The sequence below is a fragment of the Lineus longissimus genome, chromosome 17 (genome assembly GCF_910592395.1).
Source record: "Lineus longissimus chromosome 17, tnLinLong1.2, whole genome shotgun sequence".
Taxonomy (NCBI): Eukaryota; Metazoa; Nemertea; class Pilidiophora; order Heteronemertea; family Lineidae; genus Lineus; species Lineus longissimus.
The window spans coordinates 670,664-691,472 of NC_088324.1; the positions used below are offsets into that span (position 1 = coordinate 670,664).

The window sequence follows — 20,809 nt, forward strand, 5'->3', positions numbered from 1 at the left end:
AGCAGTATCATCGTTGTGTTATTGTATTCCAAGTTTTGCATTATTCATATGCATGTACTTGCCAAATAAATGTTGTCATATCAGAACCTTCGTCTTTTGTCCTTCGGTCGATAAGTGTGCGGATCACTCCCAACAAGTTCTATTAACACACTACACTATCTTCACTTGCAACAATTTACTGTCAGCCTTTTCTGATTCCGCATGCCGGCCACTAACTCTTTCTCCTCTAAGTCTCTAAGTGAGATTTATGCACTTACCAAATGCACCTTCTTCACCATAAATACCTCACGCCTGCGGTCAGGGACGAAATAGCCAGAGTCTGTACCGTAACTTAATTTGCATTCAACCCGAATGAGATCCCCAACTTGTGTGTAAGCAGTTGACGATCGAGAAGAAGAGACAGTTTTTCTAAGTCTTGCGGAGACCAACGTCTTTGTATGACGACAGTTCTGAATAGCTCTGTCTGGTTTCCTATATCTGTATAGTCATCATGGTATCAATGATTGAGCCGATTTACGAATATCGCGTGACTGAACTTAAGTAGGATTTCATGACACCACAGACCATCTTTCATACATCTTCGCTCGTGAGGGCTTGCGAAATCTGCCTAGATAATTTTTTTTTACTGACAAAGTCCTATTTCTCCACGACTCACGGAAAATAACTGGCGCTCAATGTGTGTATCTATGTGTCCCTGGAGTTCGAAGGATGTGACATTACAGAGCGTCCGATTTAGTCTCGTAAAGAGACGCGAATTATTCCAGGACATTCAAACTTGTGTTGTATCCTATCCTTACGATGTATGGTTATCCCTACAGATGTGCTAAAAGCCCTGTCTCTTTAGTATTGGATGAGGCATCCTGCAGACAGTCCGCTGTACGCTCTTGAGAGAGACACTGACACCCCATCTCTGCCCAGAGTAACCCGTGCTTAGAGTAACTGGTAAACCGCTATCGTCTCTTGAAGACAAAGCATTTGCTGGTGTTTATTCATATCATCTCCTCAAACACTACTCGAGTACTTCTTGGGTGGTACCTGATACGAGACAACTAACTGAGCTATAACTAACCTGAAGTGCTATTTGATAAGGGCACATGAGCTGTGTCCCTTTAGTTCGAAGGATGTGACACCTCACAGTGTCCAATGCGGCTCCTTGAGAGAAAAAGACACTAATACATTCACAGGACTTTCAAACTGCTGGGAGCGAAGAGTGTTCAACAGAATGATCAAAAGTTTTATCATATTTTATCTTCTGAATTCGTAAATTTAAGCAAGAAAATGACAATGACCCATTTTGTGTTTTAATGCTGCAATAGTTTAATATCGTGAAGAAAAAGAATGATTACAATTTATTAGAATTACAATTACCAATTAGTTTATTAACACCTTATAAGCAAACTTACATCGGTGAGGAGAGCAGAATAAAGTGAGTGCGGAAAGCTATCGAAGCTATTGATAAGAGGAGGAGAAAAACCAAAGGGGATCTGTCTATAGGAATGTACCCCTTCTGTCAGCGTGCGAGGAGACGGTGCATACACACTTGATACAGCAGTTTAAAAGATGAACAAAGTGTATCAAAATACCAGTATCGAAATAAAGTCACTTGTCTTATAAATTATTTGCACAAAACTTTGAAACGTTATGAAGTAAATCACCCTCAGCAGTCATTAGGTAAATGAATTTTTTTGATAGGAGGTTGACGGAAGGGTACTGTGGGATGGATTTTTCGATAAAAAGTTCCCTATCCTTTCGAAAATTTGGACAGTCTAAAAGAACATGGATTTCATCTTCAACACAGTTTATATTTTTAGAAGCAGAACAAAAATGACAGAATCTGTTTTCTCGAGGAATGATAGGTTGAACAAACCTCCTCGTCTCAATTTTCCACCTATGACTGCTGATTCTAAAACGGGTAAGCGAAAGTCGGTCGCGTCTATTCGCAATAATGTCTTAATATTTTTCATTCTCAAAGCGTGTCTTTAATGAGACAATGGTATTACATTTTCCACCAGTATTACTTTGGTAGTTGGATACAAAGTGTTCTGACCAGTAATCCTTTGAAATATTTCTTTAGAACCTGACAAGACTATGCGCCTTTGTTTACAACCACAGAATCAAGATTGATGTAAAATAAAATGCAATTCTCTTTACATCGGAAAATCAAGAGAAAGTTCCACTATTATCGAAAGATTTAGAGTTGATAGCGTTTTTAGTAGTTTTGTGTAGCATATTGGAGTACAATGGTTCTAAGACCATGCGAAAAGTTAGTCGATATGTTCGGGTTCAACAATATTCCCAGTTTTTGGTGTAGACGTGGTCCTTTGAACACCATGGTTTTGAATCGATGCATCCACTGTACCACACGCCCTTGTATTTGAAAGGGATAGCACAATTGCCAACTGAAAGTGAAAGAAAGGCGCATTGAATGAATTTGATACACTAAAAAAATCACCTGAAAATTTCATTAAAACATAACACAAAAAAGCGTCGAATTGTATCGGGAAAAGTATTTGTGCTAAAAATGTATGGAGATTTTTACGGCCGTAAATGAATCCCGTGTTTTTTTTCTAAAAACGAAAAGAGCAACGTCAGGTTACATCAAGGCACCACCTGGTGGCCTTACTATTCAAAGATTTCGCCATTGCTATTCGGTTAATGAGGTCAGAATCCTGACAACTTCTTCATCTTGTTGAAATAAGCCTTCATAAATTCCCTCCTGGTTCGGGTGAAGGCGATGGCTATGAATTTGAATCTGACTAGTCATATCTCAAATGGCCTTTGACCTTTGACCTCATCGGTGAGGGATCAAGGTCAAAGCTTGAACTCACCCTTCTTGACTTCAGCATACTTCCCGTCATCCTTGCAGTAATACTGCATCCCGGCAAATGTATATGTCACTCCACTAGCTACCTTGGTCTTCATTTGCGTGTCACATGTAGCTGGAAGGAGACAGATCGGCAATATACAGGTAACTGCGCAGGCATCCTGAGATATTCCTTTTTTAACTCCTACCTGTACGCAAAATTTAAAATATATTAAAAAGTAGGGAGGCGGGGTATATTGAAAATAACTGGTGCCAGGACGCTGCACATTAATGTGTCGTGTACCATACATAACATTAGATAACCTGAGAAAACATGTCAATTCGTCAGACCCCTCGTAAAGCTTTAGAGAAGATGACATGAGTTTGTTGAGAATCTGCTGAGCAAGTTTAACCCCTCCCCTTTGACACGGAAAGGTATATCAATTTCGTTTTCTTTTGCACATACGATCTTCGAAGCTAACAATTACGGCTTTATTTGCATCGACTTATGAACATCTCCAAGGGTTCATTTCCTAACTCCAAAGTAGTTTACATTTTCGTCATTGACAGATTTTTCCACCAAATGTTTGAAGAGTAAACTGATTTTGGATTATGATTGAATATGCCACATTGACGTTAATTTAGACCCAGTTTTGAAGGAGTATGTCAAAGAAACATGTTCACCTACATCTGTCACTTTTATCAAATTGTGTCAATCAAAGGCTGCTTTCATCTCTATTGTAAGAGTGTCGATTAATACAAGTTGGTTAGGGACCAATTTGGCCATCAGACGTCTATGTGAATATGACGAATGTGTCCCTGGTACACCAACTGACCTTTCGAAATTCAATCCTGAACAAACATCAGTCAAAAGTCAAAAGACCTAAGCTCCTTTAACACAACGCCTTTGGGTTTCTTCACATAAAACGTGTTGAGAAAAACTCTTTTGTGTTTTCAGCACTTCTCAATTTGCCAGATGTTGCTTATTGTGTTGTGTCGCGCGGGATACGCAGTGTCGCAGGGTGGCTCTAGGCATATTTCAATCAAATTCCTAAAGCCCGTAGCACACTAGCCGCCAACTTCGGCGTTCACAGGCGTTTTTTGCCGCAAGAGTCCTGAACGCCTGAAAAATCCCTAGTCTGCTACGAACGGCGTCGGCGAACGCCACTTGCCGCCACTTGCCGCAACTAAACGCCAAATATCTAACATTTTTGATTTTTGACGCGGGTCGCCGCGTTTGAACGCAAGAAGAAGCCAGGTGTGCTACGGATTGCCGCCTGAATTGGCGTCGGCGGCGAGGCTATGGCCAATCAGTATGCGTCTTGATGTCACATGATTTCAAAATGGCAGCCTAAAGTGGCGGAAAAGACGCTACTGGATGCCGATTCTGGGCAGGTGTGCTCCGACCGGGATCCACTGGCCGCCAACTTCGGCGTCGAGAGGCCTGGGGACTAACTGATCACTTTAAAACAACAAACCAAATTTATTTTCAAAGACAATTATCAAATCATAATTAATTTTTGTGAGCATATCGAAAGACTAGATAGAATTACGTCTCATCAGCACGATTGGAAACAGAAAAAAGCCCTTCTATTGAAGTTATCGTTTTTCTCAAAATGTAAAGTTGTTTTCATCTTTAAAAACAATCAGGAAAGATATGAAAGACTAAAGACGAAACGCCTGCATCAGTCCTTCTCTTTACAGAGATGCATACTATTATACCCACATCATGGAATTACGTAGGCAGAGATATGCCTGCATATATATTTCAAGTATGGCCGTCACAAAATACTCTTTTAAAACCTAGCTTCTCGAAAACGTTTCGACTTGTCCTTTAATTGGCTTTTTAACCTTAGATATCAATTTTCTGAACGCAGATCCTGCTAAACGGTTGTGCTTCTCGTGGAATAGGATGCTTGATTTCCTCTTCATAGAATTTACCAAAGTGTACGCTTAACTGTAATCTCATGCTTGAATGGCCAACATTTTTTGTTCCAAATTCTATTGAGAGCGGAGACATATACATAATATGTTGACAGGTGTGAGGTGCCGAAAGCTACCACAAGGCTATAACTTTGGTATTGGAGTTTTATTTCACCTATCGGGAATGACAAGGCCTTGCTAGGTTATTCTTACCCGAACCGTCAGAACAATAACTTAGTTATTTTTTGGTTAAACGGACATATCGGGCGAAGTATGCCTGGTAGATGACGAGTCTATGTCTGTGGTTACTGGGCATACGCCGCCAGATCAAGAACAAAAACAGTGTTACGTATTCACGATATTATTCGAATACCGACATTTCAGATAAGAATATATAATTCATCACATGAGAAGACTGCTGTGAGGGAAAACTCATTGTCAGGTAAACCTTCGTATTCTAATGATTTACTCATGTGGTAGAAAGAGCATCGTGTTTAAACTTACCAGGTTTGGCTCTACTTATGATCAGCTTCCTAAGTTCCTCGATCTGGGCCTTACCACTGACTGCACATCTCATCAGCGTTGTTCCGGCCAGCTTTCCCGTGAATTTGGACCCACCATTTGCCGGTCTGAGTCCAACGTACAAATCACCCAACATGTCTCGGAGTCCTATGGCTCCGACATTCTTGATGACAACATTACCATCGACCCACATCACCAAATTGCCAGTTTGTTGACTGTAGCTGATCCCTACGAACGACCATTTCTTAGTTGGTGGAGCAATATGAAATTGCATATGGCTGTGTCCAGTATGGGCATCCAGGTTGGTGAAAAGCTTGCCTCCATGAATCCACATGTGAGTTCCGTAAGCTCCTCTTCCTCTCCACTCCACGATTGGCCCGTCTCTAAGCACGTCTTGGTAAAGATAAGTCGCGATTGTGAAACTATCACGCTCAATATCCAGCTTTCCGTCACTGGTTATCTTAACGTAGTTATGCGCGGTGAAAACCCATGCGTTGATACCTTCAGGGCCGGTGGTGAGAGTTGTGGCTCCTACGGTAGATAGGGTTAGGCCACCAAGGCCGCTTGGTTTGGACTCGATCCTAGGTCCGAGAAGAAGCCACGAGCCACAGCTCGACATACCACCTGAAACAGAAATCGAACACTTAATCGACAAACACTAAGGCACTAAGGGTGTTTTACAAAAGTAGTCATTGTTTTACGAAGGTAGTCATCACCAAAATTTGGAGAACACCAAGCTTTTAGATGCAAATTTTGAAGACATGTTACACATTTGAAACAAATAATGAATAGGAACATAAGGTATACATCTTTAACATCAAATCTAGTTTTATGAGAGAGCTGGCCATGGAAAAGGGTCTTCGTAAGATTCTCATAGTCTGGCACAAGAAAACGCTGCATGAGCATCTAATACACCTGCATATACAACTCATTGTGAAAGCCAAACTGTAAACAATCAACATCGGATCGAGTCACCACAAATTACCAACTCTTGCAGAAATCCATTGATGGTAAAGTTGTTGATCCCGAGGAGCCGATCTCCCAAGTCAACCAGCCACACGGCACCGCATAGCAAACAGTCCTTACGGTTGATTCCAACAATACCCAATCACCCGACCAGGTTGAACTGAAGGTAGCCATGCTTTTCAAAGCCGTTCAGGATCAAAATGGATTTAAAACAAGTCAACGATCGTGACCAAGGAGCATGCAAATCAGAGCGGATCTCAAACGCTGACTTGAGGAAACTCCAAGAATTCATAAGAAATTTGATTGTTAGTTTAAGTAGGCCTACTCCTAAAAACGGTTTGGACGATTTTCGGTCCGACGTTGAAACGTTCATGGCCTGATGCGAAGCGCGAATACGCATCTAGAGGGGAAGTGTAGAAAGCTCCGATCAGAGATCAGCGCTTCGAAAGCCGAAATTCGAGGGCTAGACTAGAGCAAACATTAGAACAGGTTCATCGGGTCTCATCACAGGCGCTTTAACAGTGCAATGGTATGATGGTCTCCCTCGTGAGTTCAAGGAAGTAAAATAAGGATTTGAGCGCATCAAAGATGTGAGAGATTCATGTGCGTCAAAGTTACGAAATGATCTTAAATCAATCTGCCTATGTTCATGCGTTCCCGCACAAATTGACGTCACTTGGGTTGGGTCGGCGCTTCAAATAAGAATACGCCTTTTGCCACACCCGGAACTGCATGTTTGTTGAGTGTCGATTTCTGCCGTCTTATCGTCATCGTCCTTATTTTGTCGTACAAATGCTGAATCATGGATCGGAAGAGCATAAAGTATCGGTGAGTTATTAGGGTTGGCACAGACTCACCCCAGTGCCGAAATTAAAAAAACTTCAGAATTGATCGATTGCCGCCATCTTGGATCTCGGCATCCTTAGATTCAGGGTTTTGATAATCCTAAGTCATCCGCCGCATCGCCAGTTCGGACTGTAAATCATATTCAGGCCGAATTATTGCCACTTTCTCTCATAAAACGTTTTCTTTTATTAATAACTAAGAAAATATGATCTTTATCAATAAAATCTGACACTTACTGGTGGGTTTTAAGATGACTGTATGGAGAACTATAAACGCAGCGTAGTGCAGCAATCATTTTCGCGGGCTTAGTGGTGATGCGTGTTAATTCAGAAAGATTCTTTCCTTTTCTGTACACGCGGTACTGCTTTTCAAGATGGTGGCAAGTTACCAGTTCTAGAGGCGTTGTAAGGAACGAAATCAGCGCCTCTCGTGTCAAGATTTGTGTTTGCAATGATCTAGTGCATTGTACGGTGGCCCATATAGGACATGCGTTTATTTTCATTATATATGTACATGTATTTGAATTATATTTTTTCTCTCCTCATTAACAACCGCCGTCGGAAATAATTGTCCCCGCGGTGGAAAATATTTTTCACCGCTGTGTATGTAAGCGACTTATGTGAGGGGCCAAATTTTTCCTTTGATCCGAATGACCCTTGAAGCTGGTAAACTTAAGTGCACCCTTTCGGTCGTGTGGATGGAGATGCGTTTACAATATCGTTTATGAAGGAAAATGATAACCAGTTTAGAAGACACGCAAAGGGATGGCAAATTTGGCAAAAATATTGGCCTTTGTACGGATAAACCAAAGGACGTTCTGATGCTTGTATAGATAAGTACAGCATATATAGCATGACGCATTTCGTGGAAACAGAGTTTTGTAAAGAAAACTGATAGTATCATTTGGTTGGCATGTATAGGGGCAAGGAAAACATATTAAAAACTTTAAATAGGCTAAACAAGTATAAATTGGCTAAAATAGTCTCTTTTGACATGAAAAGAGCAAATGGCACTTTCTACATGCGACATAATAAACACGCAAAGAAGCATGTTGTAGTACAATGACTGAATACAACTTCATAGTAGGGAGTAGGTCTTCTGTGTACATCTCACGAAACGGGAGGACCTTCGTGGCGTCTGCCGGCGAGTTTATACTAGTCACGAGGGGATAAATCAAGCTCGTTTCAACAGGTGATGCTTGTATAGATAACTGCAGCATATGAAAGATGCTAAGGTACGCACTTCGTGGAAACAGAGTTTTGCAAAGAAAACTAATGGTATCATTTGGTTAGGATGTATAGGGGCAAGGAAAACATATTACAGATACTCTAAACATGTTGACATAACCATGGAAAGCACATGACTGATGGTCCCAGACGACCTTCGTGGCGTCTGCTGGCGAGTTTATACTAGTCACGAGGGGATAAATCAAGCTCGTTTCAACAGGTGATGCTTGTATAGATAACTGCAGCATATGAAAGATGCTAAGGTACGCACTTCGTGGAAACAGAGTTTTGCAAAGAAAACTAATGGTATCATTTGGTTAGGATGTATAGGGGCAAGGAAAACATATTACAGATACTCTAAACATGTTGACATAACCATGGAAAGCACATGACTGATGGTCCCAGACGACCTTCGTGGCGTGTGCTAGCGAGTTTATACCAGTCACGAGGGGATATATCAAGTTCGTTTCCACAGGTGAGGTCTCATTTATAACGGTACCCATACTTGCTGCACTTACGTTTCGTGCATTTGAATCCATCTCCTTGGTATCCTTTCTTGCAGCCACAGGTATATACCCCTTTGTCTCCAGGTCTGCATACAGCATCCTTGCCACAAGGTTTAAGCTCACTGGACCCTAGCTTGGCGACTGATCCTACTTTGATACACTTGTAAAGTGTCGTGCAGTCGGAGCTTATGCGCTCATCACCAATCTGATAGGTAAAAAGAATTGTTGACACTATCAGCAGATGAAGTACAATAAAAAGCCCCACTACATGCTCTGGTCTCTTCAATCCTGGTGAGATTACGTCATACCGGAAAAGAGAAAAAGCAAAGACCGTATAGTTTTTTCCTCATAAGAGTAGCAATATAAGCAGAACTACTTATGAAATGGTTGATGAAGGTAACATTGTCTTAGACGGCGAGGGGGCGATTTCTTCGTTTATGCAGTTAAGGGTGAAGAGTTAGACACGATCTGACTCAGTAAGGTTCTACTCATTACCCACCGTGTAATAGTTTTTGTCTGCATCCCAACAGCCACATGACTGCTCGGGGACACACGAATCACCATCTCGGATGAAGCCTTTATTACACTTGCAGCCTTCCATCAACTCATCCTCACAGAAGATTGGTTCGGGCTTGATACACGTCGGTTGGCATGGACGCATCTTGGACTCATATACGCTGTTAGCAGGGCACTTCATTGCTGGAAAATGACATTGATATTAATCGTATATTAACAGTAAAAAGAGAACAAGGTAGAGACCATTCGATAATAAAGTGAAAACTGTGATGATGGTTTTAACGTCTACATGCTTGTTTTAAGGATGTCAGGAAAGGTCTCATCATTTACAATGCGCTCACATCAGAGCCACTGCCCCAACACCAGAATCACACAACACGAGTCAATGGATGCAGGCGCTGACCAAACACAAGATCCCCAAGAGCCAATTTACTCGGGTTGAAACCAGACGCTCTTGGCATTTACCAGATCCTAGAGCCAATGGACCCACTCCAGATGCACTGGAACAACGCCAGCACCACTTGCTCCACACCGAAGCCAAATGGTTCTTGATTTTCGAACTTCTGTGACCAGTTGCCTTAGGCATAGCGTGACCTCAGGAATATTCCCCAATCAAATTGAGGGTTACAAGGCTAGAACTTCATTGGTTCCATTTTGATATTCGACAAGCAATCGGAAGGCCATTATTGTAGATTTGCAGCCAAAGCATCTTTTTGAAAAGCAAAATGAGTCAAACTTACGACAGAATGTGGTTGTTCTCCAAACCTTCGAAGGTTGGTAACCATTCAGCTGACATTCGCTGGCGAATTCTCCCACATCAGCGCATATCACTTCTTTAATGGACTCGGGTTTGTCCACAAAAGCGCAAGCATCTATCTGGCAAGCAGCATAGGCTGACTTCCAATCTACCTTTGCGCTCTTGATGCACTCTGCGAATGGTCCAGTGGTTGACTTGATGTAACCGCAGTACGTGTCTGATGCAATGAGGGCATTGTTCTTATCCGAACATTTGATGACTGGATCCTCGCTCTTCTTACAGCTAAAGTATCAACACTATTAAATTCGACTTCTATTTGGAATGAATACAAAAATCTGCTGTATGGTAAGACTTCCAAAGTCATCCTACCTCTCTGGACGAACTATTCGAAAGGATATCACGAATAAGCTGTCGCCCACCTGTCTTATTTGAATGTGACGGTACTCGTGACCGCAAGTAAAGGCTGTCTGTTCGTATTCAACAAAGGGCGAATACTATTCTAAACCTTTCGATGTATTTCTGACATCGGTTGAATATTGCAGGATCCGGATTCAGATAAGACATAGTGTGGTTTGTTATATATGTTATCAAGCATAGAACTTATTATTTTCAAGGTATACAACCGATTTCTTTTGTTTTATTTGATCATATTTCAAACGGCTTGTTTGAAACATACACTTACTTAACTAATGGCACATCCGAGTCATCGGGAACCTGATAATTATTGAAGCTAGTCAAGGCATCTGCCATTCCATCGCAGTCACCACACATTCCAGTAAGCTTTCCAGCACCTCCATACTGCCAGTGGCCAAGAGATGTCACAATACCTCCATATTGACCACCGAATGACAAAGCGAAGGAACAGGTTGGCACTGATATCTTAAAGTCGTTGGCTCCAGATTTTGTGGCACTGAGAGTATGTCCGCCTTTGAGTTTGAGGTTAAAGGGCATTCTTTGTGTGAGGCCACTGACCTGCAGAACAAAGTTGTGGTGACTTGTTAGAGAGTGATGCAATGTCCCATATAACTGGCTAACATAAATTGTCAGATTAGTCGATGGTTGTATCGCAACTTCTGTTTGTTGAAAAATGGCTTATCATAAACCGCGAGATGAGAAATCGCGAAATCGCGAGATAAGTAATCATCATTTTCTACTTCCCTCGATCACGACAATCACCATTTCTAACGCTGCTGTCCACTTCTCAATTCGATGAGAGTGCGGCCGAATACAATACAAAGGCTACATGCACCTGCATGTTCATCTTGACCACAAGGGTTTTTGCAACTTATCAAGATATGCTGTGAGTATAATACCGCGAGGTTCAGTATGCAGTATGTGTCAAGATTATTTTCCCGTTAGGCCTGGCGGCACAAGTCACCATACACATGATTGACCGATAACACAGGGCATGTACCTGGTGAACGTCTGGTCATCGCTAAAAATAGCACGGGATAGTCTGACCATCGAAAGTAGGCTATAAGTTAGGTTAAATTCCACACATCGCAGAGCGGAGTCTGTTTCAATGGGCAAATCAAAACAAGGATAACTCCAGACTACAGCCTCGGTCTCATAAATGTTCGCCTTTTCAGGTTCCATATTTGCAATACATCCTCTGGCGCATGTTACTCTCACAGAGGTTGGCATCTAGCGATTTCGCATTCCGCATCTCGCGGTTAATAATAAGTCGGTAAAAATACCATTACACTTCAGAATATTGATTGAACATTGCTTGCATTTTGATTTCGCCTATCACATGCAAGTAACGCGAAAAAACCCCAATGAGAAACAAGTGAGATGTAAACGCTCTTTGATCCAAACATCTTATTAGAGTGTGCAGATCGAGATTCTGTCTTGATGAAAGAACAATGAACCACCACAACAATATGACAGTTCTAGCAATTTATCAAACAGCTCAAATTCATCAAAAAAGGGTGGAGCATATACTAGTATATGAGAACGTACCCTAGTCCATCCGTCCTTGTGAAGTCTGACAACGAAACCTCCCATCTTCAGGTCCATCATCCTACCGAAAGACACAATTGTGTTGCCTCGATATTCGTTCTTCACCTCAATGGAGAAGGAACACGCGACGTCAGAGTTGGTCGTCTTGGAGAAGACATATTTGCAGACACCCATGAAGTCGATCATTCTGGTAAAATCGTCGTAACGATGGTAATGGGGATCTCCCCAAGCCTTGCAGGTGCAGATTTCTAGTGGATAAAACAGACGGAGAGCTACACTTAGTATACATCAAACATCAATAATCTACATGCATCAATTTGTGCTGAGGAGACACTCAACTTCGCTACATAGTTTGGAATCAAATGAGTCTAAACACGCCTGATATACAATTTGACTTACCGTTATGATGCACCGATAATTGAATACATGTCGTTTGGATGAACAACTTTCAAGAGCAACACTTTGAGAACCAAGATAAAGTTTTAATGCGTTGTATCATCTACAGAGGCATTTTTATCACTAATCAATTAGTTCGTTATTGGTTATTCAAACTCAATTCCAAAGACGGACTTACTTTCTGTACAATTCTTCAATCTGAGATCCCATGATTTCGGTGGAGTACAACCTGAAGTGAAGGAAAACACGAAAATGTGTATTTAGCCTCGAGGTTAAGAACGAACACCTCTTGATGAGTGATCGAAATTAGAATGTCATGTAACATCTCCAAGCAAAGCTGAATGTAGATAGACAGTAGTGACTACGTGGCTTCGGTAATGTTAACAACTGCTTGCCTTGAACCAGACTTTTCCCTTCAGTGTTTTGTCTATTCTATCATCGTCTCTGAACAGCGTACAGGCTACACTACATCTGACAAACTATTTAATGTATCAACAAATCATTTGATGTACGAGCACTTTTTCAGATTGAACATCTTGGAATCCATAATTTGAAATTTAAGGATTCGGAATTAAGGCTTTGGTGTATTATATCTTTTTACATTGAATATCCTCCAATATAATGAACTATACTTACGAGCAACACAGTCTCCTTTCTTCAACATGTCAGAAGGTTTACACCCTGAAGGTAAAATTTGAACGGAATAACTTTTATACTCTGGCTTTTCCAAATATATCTCCAAAAGGATATATGAACTTCATTAATATAATTATCAGGTCGGAGTATACATTCTAACATTAAAACCTAACCATCATCACATTCACAATCACGAAAATCTTAATGACTGCCACCAACGGTCCTTGGATGTCGAGGCCAAGGACCACGGCACTAGTATCTCCCAGGCTTCATCATCAGTAATCGTTATCGTGCGTTTGTTATTATACAGTTATTGAGATAAGACATACATACTGTCCACACATCGTTTGGTCGGGATGTTCCATAACTGAGACTCGGTGCACCCTAGAGAAAAAGGTAAAGCATTAAACGACAATTAATGGTTACGAAACTTCATTCAGCTTAGAATGGATTCAATTTAGAATCCACCCAGTGATTGTGTATTAATGTACAAACTCATGGCTTAAGGAATTCACACCGCACTTGCGCGTCACTCTATCATGAATGAGATCGCGATGGTTAAGTAGCTTTGGCAAAGCCTTTGGTGAGGTCGCATCCAAAAAGCGAGTGCAGATAATGAAAACGAGTTGCAACGCATTTAAAATACAACACTGTTTTACCACAGTCGAGCTGCCTCAAGAGGATAAACTACAGAAAGACAGATATATTTAAAAGGATAAGTGCTATGTTGTAGGCTAATCCTGTGATGTCTCATACTAACTCGGTGTGCAGATTTTCTTGGTGTTATCCCAGATCTCCTCTGGAGCGCAGCGGTTGACACATTTATCCCCCGTCCATCTCTTTGCAACATTTGTGCATTCTTGAAGAAAAAGGAAGTTAATTACTGGCAGTGAAAACCTCTTCCTCTCCCTAGTTAATGTTTAATCTTTCAACAGAAAAACACTTGAAACTTATAAACTTTAGTGCACCCTTTCGGTCGTGTGGATGGAGATCCGTTTGCAATATCGTTTATGAAGGAAAATGATAACCGGTTAAGAAGACACGCAAAGGGATGGCAAATTTGGCAAAAATATTGGCCTTTGTAGGGATGAACCAAAGGACGTTCCGATGCTTGTATAGATAACTGCAGCATATGAAAGATGCTAAGGTACGCACTTCGTGGAAACAGAGTTTTGTAAAGAAAACTAATGGTATCATTTGGATGGGATGTATAGGGGCCAGGAAAACATATTACAGATACTCTAAACATGTTGACATAACCATGGAAAGCACATGACTGATGGTCCCAGACGACCTTCGTGGCGTCTGCTGGCGAGTTTATACCAGTCACGAGGTGATATATCAAGCTCGTTTCCACAGGTGAGGTGTCATTTACAACGGCACCCATACTTGCTGCACTTACGTTTCGTGCATTTGAATCCATCTCCTTGGTATCTTTTCTTGCAGACACAGGTATATACCCCTTTGTCTCCAGGTCTGCATACAGCATCCTTGCCACAAGGTTTAAGCTCACTGGACCCTAGCTTGGCGACTGATCCTACTTTGATACACTTATAAAGTGTCGTGCAGTCGGAGCTTATGCGCTCATCACCAATCTGATAGGTAAAAAGAATTGTTGACAATATCAGCATATGCAGAACAATGAAAAGCCCCACTACATGCTATGGTCTCTGCAATCCTGATGAGATTACGTCATACCGAAAAAGAGACGAAGCAAAGTCCATATAGTTTTTTCCTCATAAGAGTAGCAATATAAGCAGAAGTACTTATCAAATGGTTGATGAAGGTAACATTGTCTTAGACGGCGAGGGGGGCGATTTCTTCGTTTATGCAGTTTAGGGTCAAGAGTTAGACACGATCTGACTCAGTAAGGTTCTACTCATTACCCACCGTGTAATAGTTTTTGTCTGCATCCCAACAGCCACATGACTGCTCAGGGACACACGAATCACCATCTCGGATGAAGCCTTTACTACACTTGCAGCCTTCCATCAACTCATCCTCACAGAAGATTGGTTCGGGCTTGATACACGTCGGTTGGCACGGACGCATCTTTGACTCATATACGCTGTTAGCAGGGCACTTCATTGCTGGAAAATGACATTGATATTAATCGTATATTAACAGTAAAAAGAGAACAAGGTAGAGACCATTCGATAATGAAGTGAAAACTGTGATGATAGTTTTAACGTCTTCATGCTTGTTTTAAGGATGTCAGGAAAGGTCTCATCATTTACAATGGCCTCACATCAGAGCCACTGCCCAAACACCAGAATCACACAACATGAGTCAATGGACGCAGGCGCTGACCAAACACAAGATCCCCAAGAGCCAATTTACTCGGGTTGAAGTCAGACGCTCTTGGCATTTACCAGATCCTAGAGCCAATGGACCCACTCCAGATGCACTGGAACAACGCTAGCACCACTTGCTCCACACCGAAGCCAAATGGTTCTTGATTTTCGAACTTCTGTGACCAGTTGCTGTAGGCATAGCGTGACCTCAGGAATATTCCCCAATCAAATTGAGGGTTACAAGGCTAGAACTTCATTGGTTCCATTTTGATATTCGACAAGCAATTGGAAGGCCATTATTGTAGATTTGCAGCCAAAGCATCTTTTTGAAAAGCAGAATCAGTCAAACTTACGACAGAATGTGGTTGTTCTCCAAACCTTCGAAGGTTGGTAACCATTCAACTGACATTCGCTGGCGAATTCTCCCACATCAGCGCATATCACTTCTTTAATGGACTCGGGTTTGTCCACAAAAGCGCAAGCATCTATCTTGCAAGCAGCAAAGGCTGACTTCCAGTCTACCTTTCCGCTCTTGATGCACTCTGCGAATGGTCCAGTGGTTGACTTGATGTAACCGCAGTACGTGTCTGATGCAATGAGGGCATTGTTCTTATCCGAACATTTGATGACTGGATCCTCGCTCTTCTTACAGCTAAAGTATCAACACTATTAAATTCGACTTCTATTTAGAATGAATGCAAAAATCTGCTATATGGTAAGACTTCCAAATTCATCTTACCTCTCTGGACGAACTATTCGAAAGGATATCACGAATAAGCTGTCGCCCACCTGTCTTATTTGAATGTGACGGTACTCATGACCGCAAGTAAAGGCTATCTGTTTGTATTCAACAAAGGGCGAATACTATTCTGAACCTTTCGATGTAATTCTGACATCGGTTGAATATTGCAGGATCCGGATTCAGATAAGACATAGTGTGGTTTGTTATGTATGTTATCAAGTTTTTATAAAGACCTACTTGATGTTATCAAGCATAGAACTTATTATTTCAAGGTAAACAACCGATTTCTTTTGTTTTATTTGATCATATTTCGAACGGCTTGTTTGAAACATACACTTACTTAACTAATGGCACATCCGAGTCATCGGGAACCTGATAATTATTGAAGCTAGTCAAGGCATCTGCCATTCCATCGCAGTCACCACACATTCCAGTAAGCTTTCCAGCACCTCCATACTGCCAGTGGCCAAGAGATGTCACAATACCTCCATATTGACCACCGAATGACAAAGCGAAGGAACAGGTTGGCACTGATATCTTAAAGTCGTTGGCTCCAGATTTTGTGGCACTGAGAGTATGTCCGCCTTTGAGTTTGAGGTTAAAGGGCATTCTTTGTGTGAGGCCACTGACCTGCAGAACAAAGTTGTGCTGACTTGTTAGAGAGTGATGCAATGCCCCATATAACTGGCTAACATAAATTGTTAGATTAGTCGATGGTTGTATCGCAACTTCTGTTTGTTCAAAAATGGCTTATTATAAACCGCGAGATGAGAAATCGCGAAATCGCGAGATAAGCAATCATCATTTTCTACTTCCCTCGATCATGACAATCACCATTTCTAACGCTGCTGTCCACTTCTCAATTCGATGAGAGTAGGGCCAAATACAATACAAAGGCTACATGCAACTGCACGTTCATCTTGACCACAAGGGTTTTTGCAACTTATCAAGATATACTGTGATATAATATCGCGAGGTTCAGTATGCAGTATGAATCAGGATTATTTTCCCGTTAGGCCTGGCGGCACAAGTCACCATACACATGATTGACCGATAACACAGGGCATGTACCTGGTGAACGTCTGGTCATCGCTAAAAATAGCGCAGGATAGTCTGACTGTTACGCTCCAACTCTATAATAGTGCCAACTCTGATGGACATGATTCCAACTTCAATATGCCAACTCTGATGGAGATAGATAAGTATTCAGCCGCAAGATGTCTCTACCGGGTGAACGGTTTGTTCCAAGTCTAATATGCCAACTTTGAAAGCGAAACTTTGTATACAGTTTCGATACACGTGCGAGTCAAGATGTTGCGATCATTCCTTATACTTTCTTCGGTTATCTTTTGTCATTGTGAATTGGGGTTGGCCGGTTCCGACACGGTACGTACATGCATTGGTTCACTGATTAATCTAATGCATCTGTTCTAAGAAGTTCGTTGACTTAGCAAAATAAGTTGCTGATGATACCCTCAATGGCCACATTGATGTGCTTGGGTCAGTGACATACATTGATATGTACCTGTAACCGGGTAAGGTGTACTCTGCACAGTCTCTGTGCTCGTGCAAGGTGGCACAAAATACACGCTTTTTGACAGCAGATAGGGCCGAAGGTAAATGCGCTATCCCATGCTAGGCTGGATAGGCAGTGTTGGAGCAGTCCAAGCCCCGGCCTAGGCCTACTGCTAGAGGTTGATGTTAATAAATCGACGCTGGGCCTCCTGGAAAAAAAGGTAGTCATCTTCAGACACTTGTCACGGGAGAGGGTACATAGGCCTACATGTATTTTCAAAAATTCTATTAAAAAAGTCGGCCTGGAAAGGGGAGGGCTGAAATTCACCTGAAAAGAGCCACCCGCAAAGGTTCTCCGGGGGAAGGAGTATTTTTAATTTCTCTAAACATTTAGGCTCTATAGGCCTAAGGTTGATCCTGAGGCCTAAACAACCGAGATGCATTTTCTTACCTCTCAGAGAGGTAAGCTTCTTGCATTGGCGAAGCGTCCGTCGTCCGTCGTCGTCCGTCGTCTCTTAGCAGGGCACGTTTCGTAACTACTGGAGCCATTGACTTGGTACATCTGTACCCCTATGTAATGGGACCTTAAAGACAAAATTTCGGTCCGGTCTGATTCTTCGTTTGGCCACAAGGTGGCTTGAACCGAAAACACAAAAAGTGCTATATCTCCTTAAATAAGGGCTCGATCATCGCCAAATTTTTATCAAAGGTACATCTAATGACGATACATGACATATCACACGGGTTTTTGAGTTGACCTACTTTTCAAGGTCACAGCTGAGGTCAAATAGCGTAAAGTAACCGTTATTGGCACATTTCGCAACTAATGATGCTATTGACTTGAAACTTGGTACAATTGTACCTCTTAGTGAAATGACCTTGGACACCAAATTTCGGTGTGGTCTGATTATTCGTTTGGCCACCAGGTGGTTTAAACCGAAAACGGTAAAAAGGGCTATATCTGCTGAACTAATAAGAATGGCTGGATCCTTGCAAAACTTTCATCATCGGTATGTAATAAGGCTACACATCACCTCAGTCCAATTTTGACCAATTTGACCTACTTTCCAAGGCCACCGTGGTCAAATACTTCGCTGATGTGTCTGTCTGACGAGTGGTATGCACAATGGCCCTGTCCATTTCATTCGAATACGGCACTTTACACTGCCATAACCAATACATCCGACCCCTTAATTTGCAGGGCAGATACAGCTCAATGATGAGATGGATGGGAAGTTTTCCTTTCACGGAGCATTTTCAACTGCTATAGCTTTTTCATCGCTTTTTCAGGACAGTGCAAAGCAGCCTCGGAGTTCGTCTGTTTACCCGATCGATGATGACGTTTACAAGGAGTTGTATCGTTTTCTGTCGGAAGACGTACGATGGCGGGAACTTTCAATGCCTGTGGAAATGAAAGCATACCAGAAGAAGATTTCTGGCAGGTACCGAATCATGAGAAAATCCAATCCGCTAAATGGGAACGACGAGGAAAGAATTGTGGAAGTCGGTGGACATAGGATAGTTCCGAGGGTATCAGAAATTGAGCCTATAGTCAGGTATTTCTTTGGCCAATATAAAGGACTCGCTGCCAAGAAACTATCCGCCGTTATATCCAGGCAATACTGTGCGATGGGAGAAAAGCTTGTGCGTCGATATCTTGCAAAAATGAAAGAGAGTCAGAGCCGAAAACCTCTCTTCTCCAACAAAGCTCCGCTTCGGCCTGTTCTGGCAAAATCAGTGATGGCCCGGATCCAAATGGACCTTGTGAACTTCTTAAACATGCCCGTAGAAATAGACGACATGAAGTACTGTTACGTTCTCTCAGTGCTCGACATCTTCTCAAGATATCTTTGGCTGAGGCCACTTTGCGACAAAGGGTCGCCTGGGGTGGCTGAAAAGCTGTGTGAAATATTTATGGAACACGGCTGCCCCAAAATAATCCATTGCGATAACGGCGGAGAATTCAAAAAGATGGTTAGCAGACTAGCAGAGAGGTTAAACGTAAAAATCATCAAGGGTCGGCCGTATCATCCCCAGACCCAAGGAAAGGTTAGTTTCAATGCGCTTAAATGTTTAAAAAATGCAGGTACAGTAGGACAGATTGGAATTTGTTTCAATGGACCCCCCGGGAAAATGAATTTAACTCAGGGTCTTGGAGACATATGTAGTTCCAATGGTAGGTCCGACTGTCAGTGAATAAATTTATATCCAAATCGTCACTTTATATTTATCGCCTGTTGTTACTGCAACCCATGAACTCCTCCATAAAATTATACGTCCCGCAGATATGAAATTCGTGCTTGTGAATAAATCTTAACGGACAATAATAATCCTGTTCTTTGTTTTCAGGTTGAAAGGGTACAAAGAACGTGGAAAGAGAAACTCGCGTTTGACATTTCACAATTTGTGCAAACGGGCAAGGCTCATAATTGGGTTGAAGGATTGCCGTCCTACGCAAGACTGTACAACAACTCCCCGCACGAAGCTTTTAAGAGTAAGTACACATCTAAAGGTTTTTATGATCCGAGGAGACTACAGTACTTGGTGATCTTCAGGATCCGCCATCAAATTTTGCCCCCTCCTGATACCCACCTCTGAATTATTACCCCTAGGAATTCCTATTAGGACATGAAAGTTTTCGTCTGTGATCAGATGGACAGAAAAATATTTTGGGGAAGACAAAAGTCAGGTACATGTACCACAAAGCAATGGAAAATTGCCCGGCGACTTTTCATGTGTACCTTTTTTCAGATAAATATTGTCCTTTTGAGTCGTACTTCGCCCGAGCGCCTTGGTTGCCTGTCAGTAAAGAAAAGAATAAGAACGACGATGGAACAACAACCGAGGACGAAGACGAACATGAGGAGGAGGACGAAGAAGAAATGGGGGTGATTATCCTTTATAGATAATTCCTAGATGCGGGATGCAGTCATCCTTCGTCAAGCGGGTTTATTTTTGCTTGCTCCTCTTTCATGTGACAAATCAGTAAAGAGGTTCTGGTGAAATTTCTGTGTTGAGCTTCCAAGATAGTTGAACACCTGAGCGAGAAATCACGACTTAATGCTCCGAAAAAAACGAAGGTGGTAGGTTCGAATATTTCTATGTGATATTTTCCTCGATGGGCCCTATGTGTGCTGAAGATGAGCCAAATTGGAAGGGGGTGTTGTTTTGGCATAGAATGACCCGCACATGGAAAGTA

General features: G+C 41.9%; 3 protein-coding genes across 6 annotated transcripts in view; 1 reads left to right on the plus strand and 2 right to left on the minus strand.

The window, feature by feature from the left end:
- Nucleotides 1-20,809, plus strand: part of LOC135501914 (CDK5 regulatory subunit-associated protein 3-like) — a 281,400-nt gene that overhangs the window by 81,184 nt on the left and 179,407 nt on the right. The gene's annotated exons all lie outside the window — the stretch shown is intronic.
- LOC135501909 (serine beta-lactamase-like protein LACTB, mitochondrial) overlaps nucleotides 1-20,809 on the minus strand; it is a 158,523-nt gene that overhangs the window by 27,185 nt on the left and 110,529 nt on the right. The gene's annotated exons all lie outside the window — the stretch shown is intronic.
- On the minus strand, nucleotides 1,614-16,287 carry LOC135501621 (IgGFc-binding protein-like). The gene is made up of 14 exons (XM_064793836.1): nucleotides 16,229-16,287; nucleotides 15,707-16,005; nucleotides 14,950-15,149; nucleotides 14,462-14,654; nucleotides 13,820-13,918; nucleotides 12,602-12,652; nucleotides 12,028-12,275; nucleotides 10,748-11,037; nucleotides 10,049-10,347; nucleotides 9,292-9,491; nucleotides 8,805-8,997; nucleotides 5,231-5,872; nucleotides 2,829-2,939; nucleotides 1,614-2,399 (listed from the first exon to the last, which is right to left on the minus strand). The coding sequence occupies exons 1-14, from the start codon at nucleotides 16,285-16,287 to the stop codon at nucleotides 2,284-2,286; spliced, it is 3,000 nt and encodes a 999-aa protein (XP_064649906.1). The 3' UTR covers nucleotides 1,614-2,283.